General features: G+C 43.9%; 1 protein-coding gene across 3 annotated transcripts in view; it reads right to left on the reverse strand.

The window, feature by feature from the left end:
* Positions 1–90: 90 nt before the first annotated feature.
* Positions 91–19,827, reverse strand: part of ZNF592 (zinc finger protein 592) — a 34,456-nt gene continuing 14,719 nt past the window's right edge. The window contains exons 4-10 of one of the 3 annotated variants that reach the window (XM_065733718.1): positions 17,087–17,265; positions 13,187–13,363; positions 12,255–12,414; positions 8,139–8,417; positions 6,765–6,877; positions 3,036–3,171; positions 91–1,837 (exon numbers count right to left, since the gene is read on the reverse strand). In XM_065733718.1, the coding sequence (XP_065589790.1) occupies positions 1,331–1,837; positions 3,036–3,171; positions 6,765–6,877; positions 8,139–8,417; positions 12,255–12,414; positions 13,187–13,363; positions 17,087–17,265 (1,551 nt within the window). In that variant the 3' untranslated portion in view covers positions 91–1,330. Of the gene's footprint in view, positions 1,838–3,035; positions 3,172–5,341; positions 5,743–6,764; positions 6,878–8,138; positions 8,418–12,254; positions 12,415–13,186; positions 13,364–17,086; positions 17,266–19,827 lie in introns of those variants that run through there. The other 2 variants (XM_065733720.1, XM_065733719.1) reach the window with 2 other exon arrangements.

Genomic DNA, 19,827 nt, shown 5'->3' on the forward strand with positions numbered 1-19,827 from the left:
TCCAGCTCCCACTCACCCCTCCTCTGAGGTCCCGGCTACCTCCAGACCCACTGCCTCCGCACCCTCGGCAAGCAAACACAGCACAGTGCGCACTGTTGGATGCTTTTATTTGAAATACTTTGAAGTAAACATTATAGCAAGGCACAAATGCCACTGCAGATTAAATAGATATGTGATGGCTTGGGAGTGCCCCCTGCTACTGTTACTCTACATAGGCTAACTTGTAAAACATTCCCTAGGCTAATGTACACAGTATCAAAAAATACAAAGAGTCCAAACTTTGTATCAAAACACATTGAGACAAGAAAGTGAGCAATTCATATGCAATAAGATAAATAGTTCTTAAATTATTTAAACATTGTCATAGTAAACAATAATGAGCGTGATTCTGGCTCAACATAAAAAAAAATGGTATAGAAAATAATTAATTACATGAAACGCGAGTACTGGGGGGAACGATGAGGAAACGGCACGGACGGAGTCAATGTGACCAGACATAAACGTCTCCAAAGCAAAATGGAATACTGAGGCAGGAAGGGTGCAGCACCGCCAAGGGTATGGCGGCTTCCTGGCCCCACCTGCTCCCTGCCAGGACCCCGCAGGCCCCAGGGAGTTCTTTGGGACCATGACGCCCTAGCATGGATAGAAGTGCTGTACCCATCCACCTCCCTCTCACTGTGGTTGTGCACTCCCAGGAACGGGCTACAAAATTCTGTTTCAGGGTGATTAAGAAGCACGATGTTTCATTAAATTACCTTTTGGAAAACATGACTGTTATTAGCATAGCAAATTAAATGCAAGCTCGAGTACAAGTCAGGCCGGCCTGTCCCACTAAACACAGACAATCTCAGATTGGCCAGCACAGCCCTGACACACATGCTTTGCTGAGACAGCATTATGAATTAAAATGAATGAAACAAAGGCAAAAATGGGAAAACTAAGACATAAATAGAAGGAGAAAGAAAGGGAGATGGGGAAGGCAAGGCTGGGGCTGTGGGCAGAGGCTGAGGCAGTGCACTCAAAGGAGGAAAGCTCATATTTAGGGAACTGCAGCTGCAGAAAGTGCTCCTTGATCCTCAGGAGCTGGACAAGCTCCAGGGAGGATTCTGGCCCTGCTTTCCCTTTTCACCTCTCTGAGCGGACAGAGAGCTAGTGCTCGAGATGCAATGGCAGGGTATTTTTCTCTTCCAAATAGAAAGTAACGGTAAGCAACGTCCATCCCAAGAAATTGACAGAATATTTCAGTGATTTCCCCCATCCCCACCAAGTATTTTGAGTAAAAACCCCCAAACAAAAAATCCCAAGAGAGCAAAAAGTTTTTGTTTTGCTTTTAAGTCTTGAAAGACTTTGAATGATTGTTCTGAGAGGTGCTACGAGGACCCTCCACACCACACATCTGCCTGTGCACACAAAGAGCTGAGTCAGTGTCGCACTCTTTGCAGTCCAGGCTTTCTTCTTCTGCCATAGTGTTCATCTCACCATTATACCCCTCATGTCCATTCTCATTCATCTCTGCTTGTAGCTTCTCCCTCTCCTCTTCTCCCTCCTCCTGCTCCTCCTCATCCTCCTCATCTTTTACTTTGTGAACAATGAAGAGATGTCTGTTCAAAGAGATTTGAGATGTATAACACAAGCCACAGAACAAGCACTGATACGTGGAGCTGTCTGTCTTGTGCTGAGGTATGTGTTCCTGAAACTCAGTACTGACGTCTGTTGTGAATCCACATTTTGCACATTTCCAATGCGCTTTCAGTTTTTTGGCTGGCGGTGCATCCGAACCCGCAGCGGTCTCTGCCTGACCCAGCTCGTTCACTGCCATCCTCTTTGGAGATCTTGCCTTAAAAAAATAAGATTAACAAGTTACTTCGTTGTTCAAACCCACAGAATAATAAGCATCTTAATTTGCTAAATTCCACACATACACTTGACTGCATCTGAGGGTGAATACACACAGGTACTGCATTCAGTTCAAACAATGCCATGCCTGGGGGCTCCTCATCCATTGTCTTTCCTATCAGTACACAAACACCTTGGGGTCACAGCAATGACTACTCTGCCCTTCATCAAAATATGCAGAATGTCAACTGCTGTCCCTCAGAGCGAGATGGGGGCTCTGGGAGGGGCTGGCAAGGCAGAAACACGATCGCTCGCGTGTCTCTGTGTCATTTTGTTATCTTCTTATCCAAGAACACTGCACAGTCTTTGTTTTGCATACAATTCAGCCTGTATCTGAAACACAGCTAGAGCAGTATGAAGCCAGCTCCCCAGGTGCACTGCTCAGCACGGGGGAAGCAGCCACCAGCTCACAGAAGTGAATTCCAGCTTTACCTTTCACCATGCCTGGGATCACTACACAAATACAGAAGGGACTCGGTCTTGGTTGCAGTCCCTCTGTGCTACAGTACTGGTGGTGGATAAATAGCAACAGATTTTCCTGATTGCTTCTATTTCTAAACCAAATGGAACAAGGGGCTCAAGCTGCCAACCTTTCACTCCAAACCAAGCTAAAATAAAATAAGTTCAACAGTTAAATTTGTTGAAAAATAATGGCACAGCCCCACTGAGAAGGAACGCAGTGCTCATACGTAACAGATCCAGTATGAGTTAAACCAGAAGTCTCTGTGTAAGTAGTAAAACAAACAAAAAACACTAGGGAGAAAGCAGGAAAAAAAAAAATGTACCACTCACACCTCAAGGAAACAAAAAAGCAGCACTGGAAAACAGGTAAAAACCAACCCAAATTAGTTCTGGCTGCAAAGTGGACTGAAAAAGGCTAGTAAGCATGGGGCCAGACATTCAAAATTATCTCAAAGGGAAGATACGTCTGCCTCGTGTTGCTACTGCTCTGCTGCGCTTTCAGTTCAGATCCTGCCACTTGCTAGAAACAAACTAGATGGAGCTGGGAGAAGAGGAGGGAAATCTGCCATATTTCAAAGCAAGAGGGCTTTACTGCTGCAATCACTATTAGTTTACTACCCCAGGTGGACAGCTACTCGCCAGGTACTTTAATTTTTCAATGAAAATATATTAGTTACTTCTGCTCTGTCTCTCTCTGGAGCTTTTGCTTTGGCCATCTGGGATAAGTCTGGGTTTTTGATGCCGTGCATGAGGCTGATGTGATTCTCCAGCATGAACGGCTGAGGAAATGTCTGATTTTCATCTGTGCAGTACCTTGGAAATAAATACAAAACAAAGAAGATTTATTAGAGAAAACGTCCAACTATTCTTTCATCCAAACATCTCTTCATTATGCACCAAACCAATAGGTGTCACAGGGGACAGAAGTTGCTGAGTAACGTACTATTAGATTACCAAAAAGAGACAGGAAATTACCATTCTAGTAATAAAATACTATCCCTGACAAAAATCCATAGAAGTTTACTGCAGCAAGGATGAACAAGAATGAAAGTAGGGCATGTATTATTTACAGAACAGTACTTAATAAATGCAGGGATGACTGGAGATCAGGCCTGCTGTGATACATGCTGCATAAGTACAAGGTAAATAATCAAGATGAAAAAAGAATGGGAGAAAACCAGCTTTTGGGAGAGCAATGCACAGAGACCTCATGTAGTGTGTAACAGAGGAGCCCTGCAGGTCCTGCAACCAGTGCAGCATCACACCCCCTGGACCACGTTTATCACGACACACTTGACATTTTTACAAAACCTCTGAACTTCCAGCCCGTGTGGCCACAAGCACTCACAGATGCAACATTTATGTGGAACTAAACACATTAAAGCCCAGAAGGATTTAAAAGCTGCCAGAAATGACACTGAAGCTTCAAAAGGAGATGTGAAATGGAAGAGTCAGCTATTAACTGGCCCTCTCAGATGACCAAGGTCGACTGGAAATAAGTGCCAGGCCTCACAGGAACCTAAACCACCCCTCTGTAACACGGTCAGGTGCAAAGAGCACTCAGCAGCAATTAGGAAAGCCAAGTTTGACTTTGTACTCTGCTGACTGCCAGTGTGATGTGGGGAAGGCCCACAAGCTATGCATCAACCTGAGCAACGAGGCAGTAACATCAGACCTGTCTGCAATGCACAAATCACAGCGGATACACAGGCAGCGGGGGATGCAAAGCAGCAGACTGGGGGTGAAGTGCATCTGGGAGATGCAATTTTTAACAGGAGAGAAAGATTCCTACAGATCTTCCAGCTTCTCTGCTAGATGAAAGTCAAACAACGGTCAGTAATGTTAAAACACAGGCGTACTCACTGAGTACTTCTGTTTTTTTAACAGCAATTGCTTAGATGATAAATCAATACGTAATAACGATGGGATTTTTCTCCATCAAGGAGGCAAGACAAGAGGTTATTAAATGGCATTTATCAAAAATAAACATGCCAAAAATCAAGTGTTTCAAACAGTTCGTACCTACAATTTGGAAAATAAGAGCAAGGTCCAAGCACAGTAACTAAGTAAATATAAAAGAAAATACATAAAACATGAGAATGCCCTGCAATCTGTTCTGATTTGGAATTATTCTCATGTGAATAGCTAAATGATGCTTTCCAATTACACCATGACAAAGTTGGCAGGACAGAGCTTAAGCAAGTTCTCCATCACTGTTTTCACCCTACAAAATTAACACAAGGCTGAGACCTAAGCAGGGCAGGGCAAGAAGGGGAAACCACAGCTCAAAATATTAGAAGCAAGAGGGTAACTACTAGACAGCACTCCTGGAGTCACAGAAATGCCAAAAAATTGGGTCAATGACAGATTTTAACTCATGCTTTGATCTTCAAGGGGAAATCCAGGAACAGAGAGTGAAATGAAGTTGAGGCACCAAGGCTGCTATTTACAGGGTCTGTTAATAGGAAGGTGCAAGACCCTAGACGCTCAGTAATGATGTGCACTCAAATCACCTAGCTGAAGGGATGACCGGTCCAAACAAAGAGCAGCTGCTGGAGACATCAGCACAAGTGTTTTAAGGAAAAGACAACGTGGAAAGTGTTGTAGTGAAAGACAAACTAAAATGTAATGATTAAAGAGGGCACAACCACTGTCCAATTAAGACCTCACCAGCAGATTTTGAGAAGGAGCAACTACAAGCTTAAGAAGTAAACATCCACGATTCACTGGGGTAAAGTAAACAGAGGTGGTGACAGACCCTTTATTTGAGGTACAGGTGCCACAGAACAAGATACCAGAAAAAAAGGGGAATTAACTCACCCCTCCTGGCAACTGTTTGGGTTAAGGAATGAAGCTGCCTCTTGTTTGAACTCTCGTGCCAGAAGGAAGAGAGCAAGGGGGGGAGGAGATTGGTGGGGCAACCCATTCAGGCTCTGAGTGCATCTGAGAGGGAGCGAGAGAGGATGGATCTGGGCTCCTCCACTCCCATCGCTCAGGTGCTCATTTACTGGTTCAGGCTGTGACCAGGCAATCCCACTGCAACTGGAATTTGTAGCTAAGTCTTCTCTGCTGCAATTAATGCAAGACCATGAACATGTGGGTCAAGTATAGACCCACAGCTGCGTGCTGTACTGAAAAGTAACAGAAAAACTGGGCCCTAGGCTCTGCACAAACTAACACGCATCCCAGGATATTATTCCTACATAAATCCTCCTTCCCTGCTATTTTGTTTCTGATAAACCCCACTCTGAAACCAACTGACCCAAAGAGAACAGACTTACACAAACTGGTGCATGCAACTCCAACGACCCAGAGTTAAAGCAAAATGAAAAACACTGGGAACCAATGTTCCATCTCCTCCAGAGGGTGCAAGTCACGGTGCAGCTACAAGAAAAGGGAAGCTGAGAAATCCTGGCTGAAACACACGTTGGGAATTTGTTTCTGATGCCAATGCTTCATCCATTTTCTCAAAGCTACCGTGGCTCACTACATGGGCCTCAGGAACAGAGCACACCACAGATGTATACTTCAAAACAGACTTCTAGTAATTTAAGTGCAAAAATCTATAGCACATTCTTCAGAAACACTTGCATTCACACAAAATTTTAGTTGAACAAAAAAAAAAAGTCCCCTAACCTACATATCAGCGCAAGCATCCTCTCAAACACAAATGTGCTCGAGTTCTTTTTAAGAAGATGCCTCAGAATCTGAGACAGGAACATCTTGTGTGATCATTCAGCATATGACTTACTCTGCAACAGCAGAAAAACAGTTGCAGGGGTATTTTTGTAAGCACTGGGCTTTGTCCTGAACTGACACTGTATTCTCAGTTAAAATACATTCACCAGCCAAGATTTTCATTCACTGCTGATTCATATGGCTCATCTAGAGTCTCCAAATCCATTCTCCTTCTTTGAAGAGCATCCTCCCAAGCAAATCTAGAAAGCTTAATTCTCTGTTGCAGCTTGTGAGAACACTTCTGGCTGTGTAAAAGGTAGCAAGGCCTACAGCCCCAACCCCTTAGCTTTTGATACACCTTTTGTGTCATTTTTCCATTGGGAAGGCACAGGCGTGATCCACAACTGAAACCAAGAAGCAATGAAAGACTGGGCCAATATTTTCTTAGCTGTTCCACAAGGATGTGCAGCACAACTGTCACGTTAAACCCACAGTTCTCAAATCAAACCTTACCCTAAGTTTCCAAAAGGGCATTAGACAGTCCAACCCAAGGACTTATTTTAGCCACCAAGCTGCTCACATTTAAAATATTTGTCTTCTCACTCTCCCTCAGTCAGTCCTTGCCTGACATGGAGATGAGCAGGCATGATCTATGACAAAGGGCTTCCAAGTTTGGCACTCAGTGATGGGCTGATCTTTCAATCTGAAATGTGGTATTCAGTACGTACCAGCAAGTGTAAACTTTCTTTGCTGTATCATGATTGTTGCGGATGTGTCTACGGAGACTGTTGGAGGCATTAAAAGAGCGTTCACACTGCCGACAGGGATATCTCTTCATAGACTAGCAGAAGAAAAGAAATATCTTTCGATAACAGAGACAAAAAGGCACTGACTTCCTTATTCTGACTTTCCCCTGCTGTTCATCTAGACCTTAACTCTTAGGTGCAAAACAACCCTCCTCCACTGATAAAGGCAACTGAAATTTTCGGGTTTCACTTACATTCAGCCCAGCAGTTGGCTAATAACAGCACTGGTCTTATAAAACTCATTAAGCTACATGCTTCTTTTTTTTCTTTTTTTGATAGAAATTGCATTAAGTGCTTCTGCTGTGTGGTCATTCTGCTGTGGGACTCTGCAGAACTAATTCCGTTCTCACCCAGGAGATGGCCGGACCCCACTGTGCAGTACAGCTTCCCCCTCCTAGCTCAGAGCAATAGCAGGGCAGTATGTTAGAGAGCATCACACAGCATTACCTGTTACCCATTTACAATACTCACACCTCCCTGCAGAGCTCTGTCCTGCAGCTTGCCTTCTCCTTTTTACACCCTGCGTGCATTCCACTTAGAATAATCCTAAATACTGAATACATATTATATACTGAACTGAAGTATTTGGCAAATTTCTACCTTCTATAGAACTCAAACAGGAAAATTCAGCACCCTCACCCTGCCAAAATCCTCTTGATATTTAAGTGCATAAACCCAACATTCCCCACACCAAGTTAGAAGGCATCAAGGCCAATGAACGTTTCCACAGCCTCCAGAAGGGATGACACAATGCATCAAACAAAAGTCCTAATGCTAAGGGTTATAAGGATATAGCATATATATATATATGCTAAGGTACTAAGAAATCTGGCACATGCAACATTTTTGGCCTACGTTCTGCCAGCAAGTAAGGATTAACTTGACAGAACTAGGTCAAGGCAAGGCCAGAACCGAATTAAACCAAAAAAATGGGAGTTACAGTTCCTGTAATGACTGCTCTGTGCACTGCATTTATCTGTTGTATCTACCAAATAATGCAATGTTATTAAGAATTGTACATCCTCCTGAAACTTTGTTTAGACCTCTGTTGGACCCGCAGCTGGAGAAGACAGGACTTTCCATCCACTAACATGAACAAGCAGAGAAGAAAGGCTGCTATGTGATGCAGTTGTGGAAAGAACAAAAAAAATGGATAAGGTACACTCTAAGCGTTCTGCTCTTGCTACTCAGTGAACAGCCAAATAGATTCTTCTTGCCTCAGATATTAACTATCACCAGACTCTTTTGCTAAAAATATCTCATTACCCAGTTGAAAAGTTGCACGTGAGCCCTTACCCTTCCATGACTTCTCTTCATGTGAGACACATAGGTTTCCCGATCAGGGATCCACTGCAAACACTCCTTGCAGGTCCAACCAGTTCTTCTCAGCCTAGACTTGGATTCAAGATTGTGTCCCTCCACCATCATATCTTTCCTTGGCAGAGGTGGGTGTGAAGTCCCGTTGGCTACTGACAGCTCCTTTGGAGGGTTATGAACCTGGTTCTTCGACGTCTTCTCAGACTTCTGTCGGAAGTTTAAGAGCTCCTCAGGATTTTGGGGGACCCCATGAACACCCTGGAAAACAAAAGTAAAGGAATCAAACATAACATTTGTAGTGGGATTGCCTGGTCACAGCCTGAAGCAGTGAATGAGTACCTGAGTGACCCTCAACCCCGCCGGGAGGGGTGAGTTCATCCCCCTGATCTCTAACATCTCTTTCTGTAGTGCCTCTACCTCAAATAAAGGCTCTGTCACCGCCTCTGCTTGCTTTACAACATTTATTTGTAATCTGTATTATAACATACAAATGACTCCCACATTTAAATAGATAATAAGCCCCCTCCAAACACTGTGTTAACATCTGGCTCCTGTGCATCCTCCCATTTCTCCTTGAAGCTGACCACAGCACTTCCCTCAGTAAGAGATACTGCCCGGAAACATGAAACTTCTACTTATGTTTCCTGTGTGACAATAGCAACTCCTCCCTGCTACCTGTTTAACATTTTGGATGAGCTCTGAGCACTCAAGTTAAAAAGGGAAGATGTAATGAGAGAAATGCTCATTGTCATTATTTCAAGAAACTAAGCTCTAAAAACACGCTGGTTTGGTAAGTTCTGAGTGAAACATTTGCTGTTATCTTGGATGCTCCAAAGCTTTTTGATCTTTGCTCAAAGGAAGAAAAGAGACAATCTCACTGTTTCCCCAACCCTGCTTTCTTTAACTCCATAATGACTACCACTATTTACATTTTCAGAGTTAAAAGCTTTGCTCTTGACAAATAAAAGCAAGCACAAAGCCAGAAATCACCCTGACATGGAATGGTTCTTCAGTCTCTTTGCTTGTTCAACAGGCCAGAAAGTTCTTTTAACAAAGAAAACTGAACATAACGAAAATAATACAAAATGAAGAGCTGTGGGAAAGCAAAAGCAAATAAAACAGCAAATACCAAAGAAACCTCAAGAAATTCCCCTTGGAACAACAACGGTTCATCCACACAAAAAGATAATTTAGCGGTCTAATTGTGCACAGTAATTAATAATGGGTAAAGTTTCAAAACACAGAGGCCCCAGGGCCTTTGGATGTCTTTCCTTGGGTTAGGCACTAAACAAACTTCAAAACACAAGGTCTGGTCCAAGAAGCCTGTGCTTTGCACCTGAGCCAGCTGATGTCTACAGAAGCCCTGATGCAATCACAGGGCACAGCATCACTAGCTATTTAGGGAAACACAAACACTTCCCTTTTCTTCCCATCTGGGAATCTCAAGTTTTGTAAACAAAGACTACATTAGCAGCCATTACTCCATACCTTCTGTTATTACAGAAGGTATGTTATTATTTATTCTGTTATTACCTCCTATAAACTCTACGTGGCATAAAGCAGCGCTATCCAATAGGAAAAAAGATGGGTTAATGCAATTACTACCTTGCCAAGGACAACAAGGCTTCTTCAATTATAATCTCAAAGACACACTGATGGATGTGGGGTGATGACTCGAATGCACAGTACCAAGCAGTATAATTAGTCGGGATAGACAGTAAAGATGCACCCGATAATACAAGAAGCGCTCACCTGTCTCCAAAGATCAAGGTTTGCTGATAGGACTCCACAAGGGAGGGATCTCCAGCAAGAGATCCTTCCCCAGTGGTGGGCAGCCCTTAAATGGGGTCTGGGAGAGGTGGAGCCAGACTCCACCCCTTGCAGTCACACAGATGCATTGCCTTCACCTGTGCTCCTACAGCTGACTCAGCATTCACCTCAGGTGATCCATCAGTGGTTCAGGCTGCGATTCAACAGTTCTCATACAATGGCCCAATACAGTGCAGTGATTAAAATGTGAAAGTTGCTGGTGCACAAACTGCTGCAGACAAGTTCTTGGGGCTGGCATCTGCAAATGAGCTGTAACAAGTTGGGTACTTCTGCTCAAGCCCAGCTATCAGCACTCGGGCTTTGAAGGTTCCAGCCTTAATCTCAACTCTATTTTCCCAGCAATAATACAGGAAGATTACCAATCATCAGCTTCACAGGAGGGTTTCCAATTTTAATTCATTAATGCATGCAGAGCATTTCCAGATCTGCAAGTTAAAGGCAAGGAGGGAAAGAACAAAGTAGTAGGTTTGACTGTTTCCTCCTTTAGGACTGAGCTATCGAATCTTCTTGCCTTTTAAGTGAAAACAAAACAAAGTCACTGATTAAAAAAATTATGTCACTTTTTTCTAATCAAAGAGAAACAGGACTTTGCATGCTCTTTCTTCAGAAAAAAAAACAGGAAATCTAAAAGAATTTTCACAGAAGTGTTGTTAGCGTGCATAGAAATATACTGACTAAAGCAACTGAAAAACGTGGCATTCACACGTTATTAGACTATCAGATCTGCAAGCCCACAGACACATTCTGCTAAGACTGAACAGACAGTGACAGGCTTTTCGTTTGTATCACAGAACAGAGGAACAGGTTGGGTTAGAAGGGCCCTTGCAGCACACTCACCCCCAGCCCTGCTTCAGGCTGCCCACCTCCAGCTCAGGCTGCCCAGGGCCCATCCATGGTCTTGGTGCCTCCAGGGGATGGGGCACCTACTCACCCTCAGCTTGTACATGTACTTGGGATTGTTCTGACCCAGGTTCAGGACCGTGCACCTGGCCTTGTTGAACTTCAAGAGGCTCTCATAGGCCCACTTCACAAGCCTGCTGAGATCCTCTGGATGGCATCCCACCCCCCAGTGTGCTGATCACACTACACAGTTCAGTGTCATCAGCAAAATTCCTAAGGGTGCACTCAGTGCCACTGTCCATGTCACTGATGTTAAATAACACTGGTCCCACTAATGAGCTGGGAGGATCACCAGCCATCACTACTCCCCACTTGGACATCAAGTGACCTGAGTGCTCCATCTCTCAAATTCATGACTATTTTTAGAGACAGGGATGTCACATGGAACACTGTCAAATGCTTTCACAACCCCACGTAGATGACATAAATTGTTCTTCCCTTATCTACCAACACTGTAATCATGCTGTAGAAAGCCATCAAATTTTCAGGCACAATTTCCCCTTAGTGAAGCCATTCTGGCTGTCACCAATTGCCTCTCTGTTTTCCATGTATGTTACCACACTTTGCAAGAGGACTTGCTCCATGATCTTGCCAGGCACAGTGTGATAATGACTGCCCTATAGTTAATTGTGTTTACCTTTTCCTTTTTTAAAAACAGGGTTGTATTTCCCTTTTTCTAGTCACTTGGAGCTTCACTGACCTGGTATGGCTTCTCAGATACGATGGGTAGTGGCTCAGAAAGTTCATGTAACAGTACAACACAGCTACCTTCTGAAGGCTGCAGCCTCCAGGGCAATCCCTTCTGTCTCAGTTACTCTCCTCTAGCGAGCTGCTGTGGTGCCGTAGGCAAGCAGAGCCACCAGGGAAGCATCTATCAGATGCTGTGCCACCTCTCCTGGAGGCAGCTGCAAAGGGGACAAGGAGCCAAAGCCCTCCCCTTTCGCATCAGTACCCAGGAGAGGGAGATCCATCTTTCCTTACACAAATTCAATAGTAATGTGGGCAGATGACACTTCTCTCTGCTTCCCAAGCAAAGATTAAGCTCCCCCCCAAAGCTTAATCAATTCCTTGGGTTTAATATTGAACAGTTAACCACCAGAAAGACTTATTCACAGAAAGTAAGCCTCTGTCAAAAGGTTGAACTAGACAATGAGGAGAGCAACCACCTGCAATATTACCAACTAACACAAAGTGCTCAACTGATGTTTCCAGATAATATCATACATTCTTGAAGACTGTTTTTCTACTGATGTATTGCTCAAGAGCATTCCATTTCTTCAACCAATGTACTTAAATAGTCAAAGCAAACTCCCTGTGAACTCAGAATCTAGGACCTCATGTTATTAAGTGGTGGGAGTTACCTACCTTAACGTGCTGCATTAACTGCTGTTTCTGCATATACACCAGCTGACACTGCGGACACTTAAACACGCCCACTAACAACTTGGTGGTATTCTGCTGGAAGTGCTCTTGGAGCAGCTTCTTCTTGTTAAAGACAGTCTCACAAGAACATTTGTAGATCACCCTGGAACAATTTAAAAAAGAAAACTCACTCTCTCTTCATTAGTTATCTTGAGAAGTAAGTGGAAGAGGTCATCTCAGCAACTTCGAAAAGGGATGGGCTTCTGATGAGGGCTGTGCTCTATCAATGTATTGTCAACATACACCCACTTGGACCACTGAACTATTATCTCAACTGGGAAGAACAAGAAAATGCCCCAGGCACATACCACAACTTGTAAAAATAAGTTTACTTACATGCATATGCATAACTACCTACATGTGTGACAGTAAGTACAGATGGATGGGAGCAGCCTCAGAGTATATTTCTTTCAATTCCACTTTTCCATGGTCTCTCCCTTCCTGCACACATTTTTGGCACTAGCTTGGGGCTCAGAAGGCAATGCTACAGAGTGGAAAAAACAGGAGGTTGCTCTTCAGTGATTTTTTTTTTCCTGGAGGAATACTGCACAGCACAACTCTCTCCTTACTTCAGAGGGCCAGATTCAACAGTTACCCTGGGACTATCTATCAAGAGGTGTCACTCTGCTCCTGCTAGACCAAAAGGTGACAATTAAGATCTGTTTGCAGACATTCTGCTCTTCCCTGCCCCAACTCCTCCTACCATAGGAGACAGCCATTTGGATCAAGGAGAGCATGCCACGCCTAGGGCAGCTCTTCTGATACAAGGACAGAAAGAAACAACAACAAAAAAGAAGAAAAACCAACTGAGATAGAAAGTGGAGCAGCTGTAGAGCTACCCAGCACAGGAGAAGAGCAGATAATAAAATACTTACTGAGTAGTCTTGTGAGGCTCTGCTGGGTGCTGGCTGGTCATGTGAGCCATGGTGCTGTCTGCAGACTTGAAGGCCATTGGGCAAAAAGAACACTTGTGGAAGACTTCACAGTGTTTCTCATGAATGTGCACTTTCAGCAATGCCAGGGTCATGAAGACAACCCCGCAATGGATGCACCTAAGGGATGCAAAAGGAAAGAGCTGAATTAGAGCTGCAATACTGCTTCCAAGATGCACGTCCCAATGGAAGGCAGCATGGCAGGAGGCATGCACGACACTGCAGCAGGTCCTTGTTTAGTCTCTTCAGTAACAACGCTGAGGAATCAAGGAAGAATGTGATACAGGAATTCACCATCTGGGCAGAACCCACAGATCAGCAAGGGAGTTCATCCATACAAGAAACCTTCAGGGACCACAACAACCCAAAAAGAAGATGACAAGAAATGCTGCATAAAAAAGCTGTCTCATACCCCTGAACGTCAATTCCATCACAGGTGCAAGTGAAGAACTGAAATAAAGGTATCTGAAAAGGCCTCGGAGCAGTACCAAGCAGCATAACAAGTGTACTAAAAAAAGAACATTCCGCTCAGAAATCTGCAGCAACTCTGCACCATACTATACTAAGCAACAGAAAATAATGACAGCAGCAGCAAAGATACTGAAAACAGCAACAGAAAGCAATTAAGGTCATTAAAGCCGTTAAGACACAGGTGTTGCCTGGATAGTGCTTATCTGGGGATGCTCCATGAGGAAAGATGGGAAGAAAAGGTTGCAGACGGAGCAGAGGATTCCTTCCTGCTGCCCCAAACAAAGCAAAGGTGACCCAGCTGCTCCCTCTCTTCCCAACAGGCCTCTTCCAAGACAGCAACATCTGACTGCAGCTATCCCATATTCAACTTGACTACCTCTCCCAAGCACGCATCCAGCAGCTGAGCTCATGGGCAGCGACATGGTGAGGGCAAACGAAACTCCATTTCCTTACCAGCACACCTCTGACCTGGAATCGGAGTAGCCACGAATAGAGGCAGTTTCCCCCAGTGAGGATGGAGTTAAGCTTTGTGACTGTTTTTCCCTTCGTTCTGAGGTTTGCTAGATTATCCTTCCCTCCAAATAAGCCTCTCGACAGCGCTTACGAAACAAGACTGTGCTTTGAAGTTGTACTTCAAAAGCTCATTAGGCAGAAGCCAGCCCAAGGAAGACAAACTCTCTCCCCCAGAATACGCACAGAAATGCTCCTTCCTTCACTTTCAAGAGGGAAGCAGTGACAACAGCTGGTGTCATCTTTGGAAAAACATAAAAATATTCTGCTCTGCCTTTGAGCCCAATCCTCACCATGTCAGCTGGGGAGACAGACTTCCATTAGGTTAGCACCAGAAACTCTGTTATCAGGAAGAATGAATCTCCAAGAATAAATGGGAGAGAAAGCCCTAGCCGTGGCAGGAAGTAGATGGCACAACCAGGAATACTCAACAGGCTTCCCCCACAAACACTTCTCAAATCAACAAAAGATAGCACTGCATTATACTCAGCTCTGGCAAGCACTAAAGACTTCATAAAGATTTAGGGGATGAAATAATTACTAACTCAGGGTCAAACGATCACTAGTTAATTTAATTTACAGTAAATGGAAGTTTAAACAAAAGCCACTTTGTAATCAAGAATCTCAGTGCCAGAAAGATGAACTTCAATAAAGTAAACTAATTAGCAGAGCAAAGTGGATGGAGGACGTCAGAGGCTTGCCACATAATTTCTGTAAACTGTGAATTCTGCTATAATCCAAGCACAAGGGGACAATTTGCAAAAGACTCTCAGATAGCCTCAGGGCAAGGAAGGGTGCTGTACAAGTCCTGGAAAGAATCCTGTGAGAGAAGATAAGGCTTACAAGATGCTGTCTTAATCCTCTGCATATTTCTTATGCCACCAGCATCCAGCTCCTGAACACTCCCAACAGCAGCAAGCAGGAAAACGTGTGCCACGTGGTCAGTGGGAGCGAGTGGGAAAGGTGGGGAGGTGACACTTGGAGCCTGGCAACATCTCAGGCAGGCTTGTTAATTTTCATGTTAAAGTGCAGAAGACCTTTCTCATCTGCAATGCAATCACCAGCCAAGACTAAAACCTGAATGCAAACGATCCTACTCCAAACTTAATTGGACACACTGGGATATCAGCAGAAAAGGAGACAGAACAAGGGCTGATCAGAAAAACAAAACAAAAGGTATGCATCAGCAACAGAAGAAAAGCAGAGGAATATTGTGAAGAAGCAGGAGCTGAGCTGAACCTGGACAGGATTTAAAAGAACCTCTTGGCTTTTCAGCTCTGCAAGTAATGAAAAGGAAAAGAAAGAACAAAATTCACTACCTGACCACAGGACAGATACCATGGATTATCTAGATTTGGTTCTACAACTTGAATTTACTTCTTTTGCATTCGGTGATTCCAACAGTGCCACACTGGCAGCGGAGACAGGAAGGACAACAGGGATGACACAGCCAGACATTCCTCTGCCAGGTGGGCTCAGCTACCAAAGATGAGCACAAGCACAAGCAAATTAAAGAAGTTGAAGAGAAATTTAACTTTTGGAGAAGCTGGTAAAAGCTAGAAAACCCCCAGAAGCACCATTCCTGAACTCTGCCTTGTTTCAGACATTCATTAATGCTCCCAGCACAAAAAGCAAATATTTGCTAGACATCTGTGGATGGATGGAAGCTGGCACTGCTGATAATGATTAAGGAGGCATCATAAAGATATTACAAATCTGGAATAAATGATGCTTAAAAAAGATGTGAGGGCACACACTTAAGAAGCAGGACCAACCTCTGCTGTAGACTGAGAGCCCATCAGCTGGAAATAGAAGAGCAAGGTCTAGTGCTGCAAAGTATAAGCGACTGCAGCAAAGCCATGGCTCATTTTCTGATGTCTCCCACTCGTTTTTTCCAGCATTCCTCCTTTTCCAAAATTAATTCCTTTTTCAAACAGCCTTGGAATCACAGCCATTTAATTTGAAATGGGATTAATTCTTTGTTGTGGGCTATACCCCCTCTAATCAGATCCCACATTAAAAAAAATAAAAGCCCTATCTGTATATAATTAAATTCAGAATCAGTTGGATATGTCTCTTCTTCATGACTGAAAGAAACTGCCCTTGAAAACTTAAGTGCCATTTTAGAAGAAGCCACACAGTGCAGGCTTCCTCAATTGGCAGACATTTTAAAAGAACAGCTCCAAGAGAAGAAATGGCACGGTTCACTTAACATGTCATAGTATTTAATGGTAAACAGAGAAAAAACTGAATTCTAAGGAATCCTGAAAGGTCACCTGGTGCATCACTCATGTCCTGAGTAAATCATCTGCATCTACACATACAACAGGAAAAGCTTGTGGGGAAACGTAATGTCTTTTATTAAAGCAATCAATTTGGCTGCAGCAATGACAACACAAGCGCACACACCACATCCAGAGCCTCAGGAGCCTTCCCCCATTTCTCTCAGCACATAAGATAAAGCTTTGAGATAAAAAAATCTAAAAAAAATAAAAAATAAAAAAAATGTGACAACTTCTCTGTGACAACTGACATACGCACAGTCCTTAGAGAGATGTGGAGGATTAAGATCTGCAATCTTTCAGCTGTGAACAGCAATCTTGAGGGGACTGCCTGCAGCCTGGAGGTAATGCCAGCACCTTTCAACTTAAAGCTGCCTCAGAATCATGCCTGCTCTCAGAAACCTCCCCTGAAATCCACCTAGTCATTTCCCATTTCAAATGTGTTTCATCCTGCAGAAAACCACGCTGGTTCTGCGTTACATCCTCCTCAGTTTCTGGTTTCTGCTTTAAGGAAGGTTTCCAAAACCCGTATCCAGTTTCCCACTCCCTCCTGCCCCTTCGGCATTAAGCTCGCACAAACCTGAAGCCAACTTTGCGGGAGTAATGCAGGCAGTTCTCTTTGACGTGGGTTTGGAAATAGGCGGAGCGGCAGACGGCCCCACACTCGGGGCAGCAGTACGGCGACTTGTGCGCGTGGATCCTCTGGTGGGCGCAGTAGCTGCACTGGTTGGGCAGCATCATCTGGCACACCTGACATGTCTGATGGAGAAAGGTTGCGTTAGTTAGTTACTCTCTATTTGACTCTTCCCCCCAGGAATCTTTCAGGTTTAGAGGAGCACCCAGCTCCTGTTCCTGCTTTCGCAGTCACTGCTTTCATTCCCACAGTGAGACATTTGAGATGGAAAGTACTCCCAAACTACATCAAAATCGCCAAGAATCAGAAGAACCTCCCTGTCCTCCAACTTGAGATGCGTACTGCTGAACTCAGCTGACACGTGGCAGCCTTCTTCCCCCAAACCACATTTCTGCCTTTCATGGTACTTCTTCGAATCAGACTGAATCTGATCTTCCGAGGAGCACAAGCCACACGTGCAGTGATATCCTCAGAGATGCTTCCTGACAATCTGGCATTACAAATAATGCAAAGATGCTTCCTCTCTTATTTCTGTGCCTTTTTTTTCCTAGCAGTTGGAAGGGCAGCACTTAGTAGCAGTAGAGATTTGCAGGAGAAGCCTCTCTTGATACATGAAGTTTGGCACCACACCAGTACACACATATGGATAGCTGCAGCTCCTCTAGGAGCTAAAACTTTCCTGTCATTAGTAAATCCATGCAAGATCACTCCATCACTTCTAACTCAATATTAAGAACGACCTGGGTTATCAAAGTGGGAAACCAAACTGCACGACTTCTTCTGCATTGTTCAAAATACTGTGAGTAATAGAAAATATCATTTATAATATATCTGTAATAAAACACAAAGCTACAACAAATCCATGAAGGATCACTGCAAGCAAAGGAGAGATCAAGAAATGAGGCTCCTGAGAAAGGAGGAAACTTCAGAACCTGCCAAGCCATCCAAAAGCCATGGTCCAAGGTGTTACAGATCGAATTTGAAGCAGGAAAGGTTTCCATAGGAGAGAAGAAACTGGCTAGAAGAAACTGTTGCAGGACCCCTATGCATATCAACATCAGAACGACTTTAGCCCTTCCCAAATGCTGGAGGAGCCCTGATTCCAACGAGGAACCGCAGTACCACTGAGCCACTGTCTGAACCCCTAAGTAGGAAATGAAGGTGTCCCCAGGACCCCTAAAAGCAAGGAGTATTTTGAGAGTGCTTTGGTCAGCCGTTACAGAGTGAGCTACAAGTAGTAATTAATGTTCAGGGCAGTCAGAGCTGTCTTTATTGTCGTTTATGGCATTTTTCCTAAATGATTTGTTTTGGGAAATGAAGTTTTTCGGCATGGTTAGAAGAGGACTTCTCAACTTTGATCCCTCTGAGTATTTACAGCAGACTCAGCACAAACATGAGAAGGAGACACCTTTGCCCTCGTAGTGGAGCAAGAAATACTTTCTCACCAGATCCAAAAAAGTGCCTGGTTGTATTTTGATTTTAGTTCACTAGGGCCACCAACACCAGCTGTTAACTTCTTCAGCCTCTGCAAGAGCCACACAATATGGGAATAAAAAGCAAGACATGGGGAAAATAAGGTACAGTTAATGCACTGTGCGTGCAGCTGGAGAAATACCCACTCCATCACAGTGCTCCATGGGGCATAGGACACAGCCTCTGTACTACAAGTAGGAGCTGGCCACTAAGAATCAGCTGGGCAATACAACAGCAGGTTGTATTTACTCGTCTATAGAATTCAAGTGATGCACACAGAAAAAGCAGTCTTCATGGCATGCACCAGGTGACCGAGCACTGCCACCACGAGAAGCAGATCCGTGCTTCCAAGAGAACAGCACAGTGCTTAGCAGCAATCACACCAAACATTGCAGGAATTAATAAAACTAAAAACAACAACAAAACATTATCATCTTGGAGTCTGAGTGGCTTTTTCTTTTTTCCTTTTGCTATGCTCCTGCTTTGCACAAGAAATTGTAACTTGGTTCCAGATGTCACATTTTTATCTCTCTGAGTTTTCCATGACTCTTCAAAGAAGTCTGGCAGCAATCTGAGACATTCATTAGTCAGTTATTTCTAAAGCATGTTACCAGGATATGATTTGAATTGTGTAATGTCTGTGTTTCTCATATGCTCCCATAACCTACGCTTTAATCAAGAGTTATTTGCTACAAGTTTTATATAACTCCAGTTTGCCTGCCACACAGCATTCAGGCTTTTCTTCTTCCAGAAGTCACATTCACACAGACAGAAAAACATTCTGAAGCTCTGCCACTTCAGAACACTTCATTTTATCCCCATTTCTATTTATTAGCTTCTTCAGAAGGGGGTAAACAAAAGCCAACAAAACCAACAGCAGCTGAAGCAGAGTGAAGGATGGAAAGCTGTATTAGCCCAACCCTTCTAGAATGGGAAGCGCAACCCCAGAGCCATGGGGGTGTTTGTGAATCACAAAATCTAAGGTTAACGCCAAGTTTTGCTCAGGAAAATGCCTGCAAAGAGACACCACTGACCCTTCTGCTGCCCTAAAACAATTTCATAAAGGACTCTGAGCCACAGTTAATCCATTTACAAGTTGTGTTCCCTTCCAGCCCAGCTATGCACAGCACACTGGAGCAGAAAGTCAGAGCAATCTCCCTTATCACGTGCAGGCATCACCACGAAACACCAGCAGCCAATTTTCACACTCAGCT

Source organism: Cyrtonyx montezumae, unplaced genomic scaffold, assembly GCF_038088225.1.
Source record: "Cyrtonyx montezumae isolate F1298 unplaced genomic scaffold, pur_monq_1.0 scaffold_17, whole genome shotgun sequence".
Classification (NCBI taxonomy): Eukaryota; Metazoa; Chordata; class Aves; order Galliformes; family Odontophoridae; genus Cyrtonyx; species Cyrtonyx montezumae.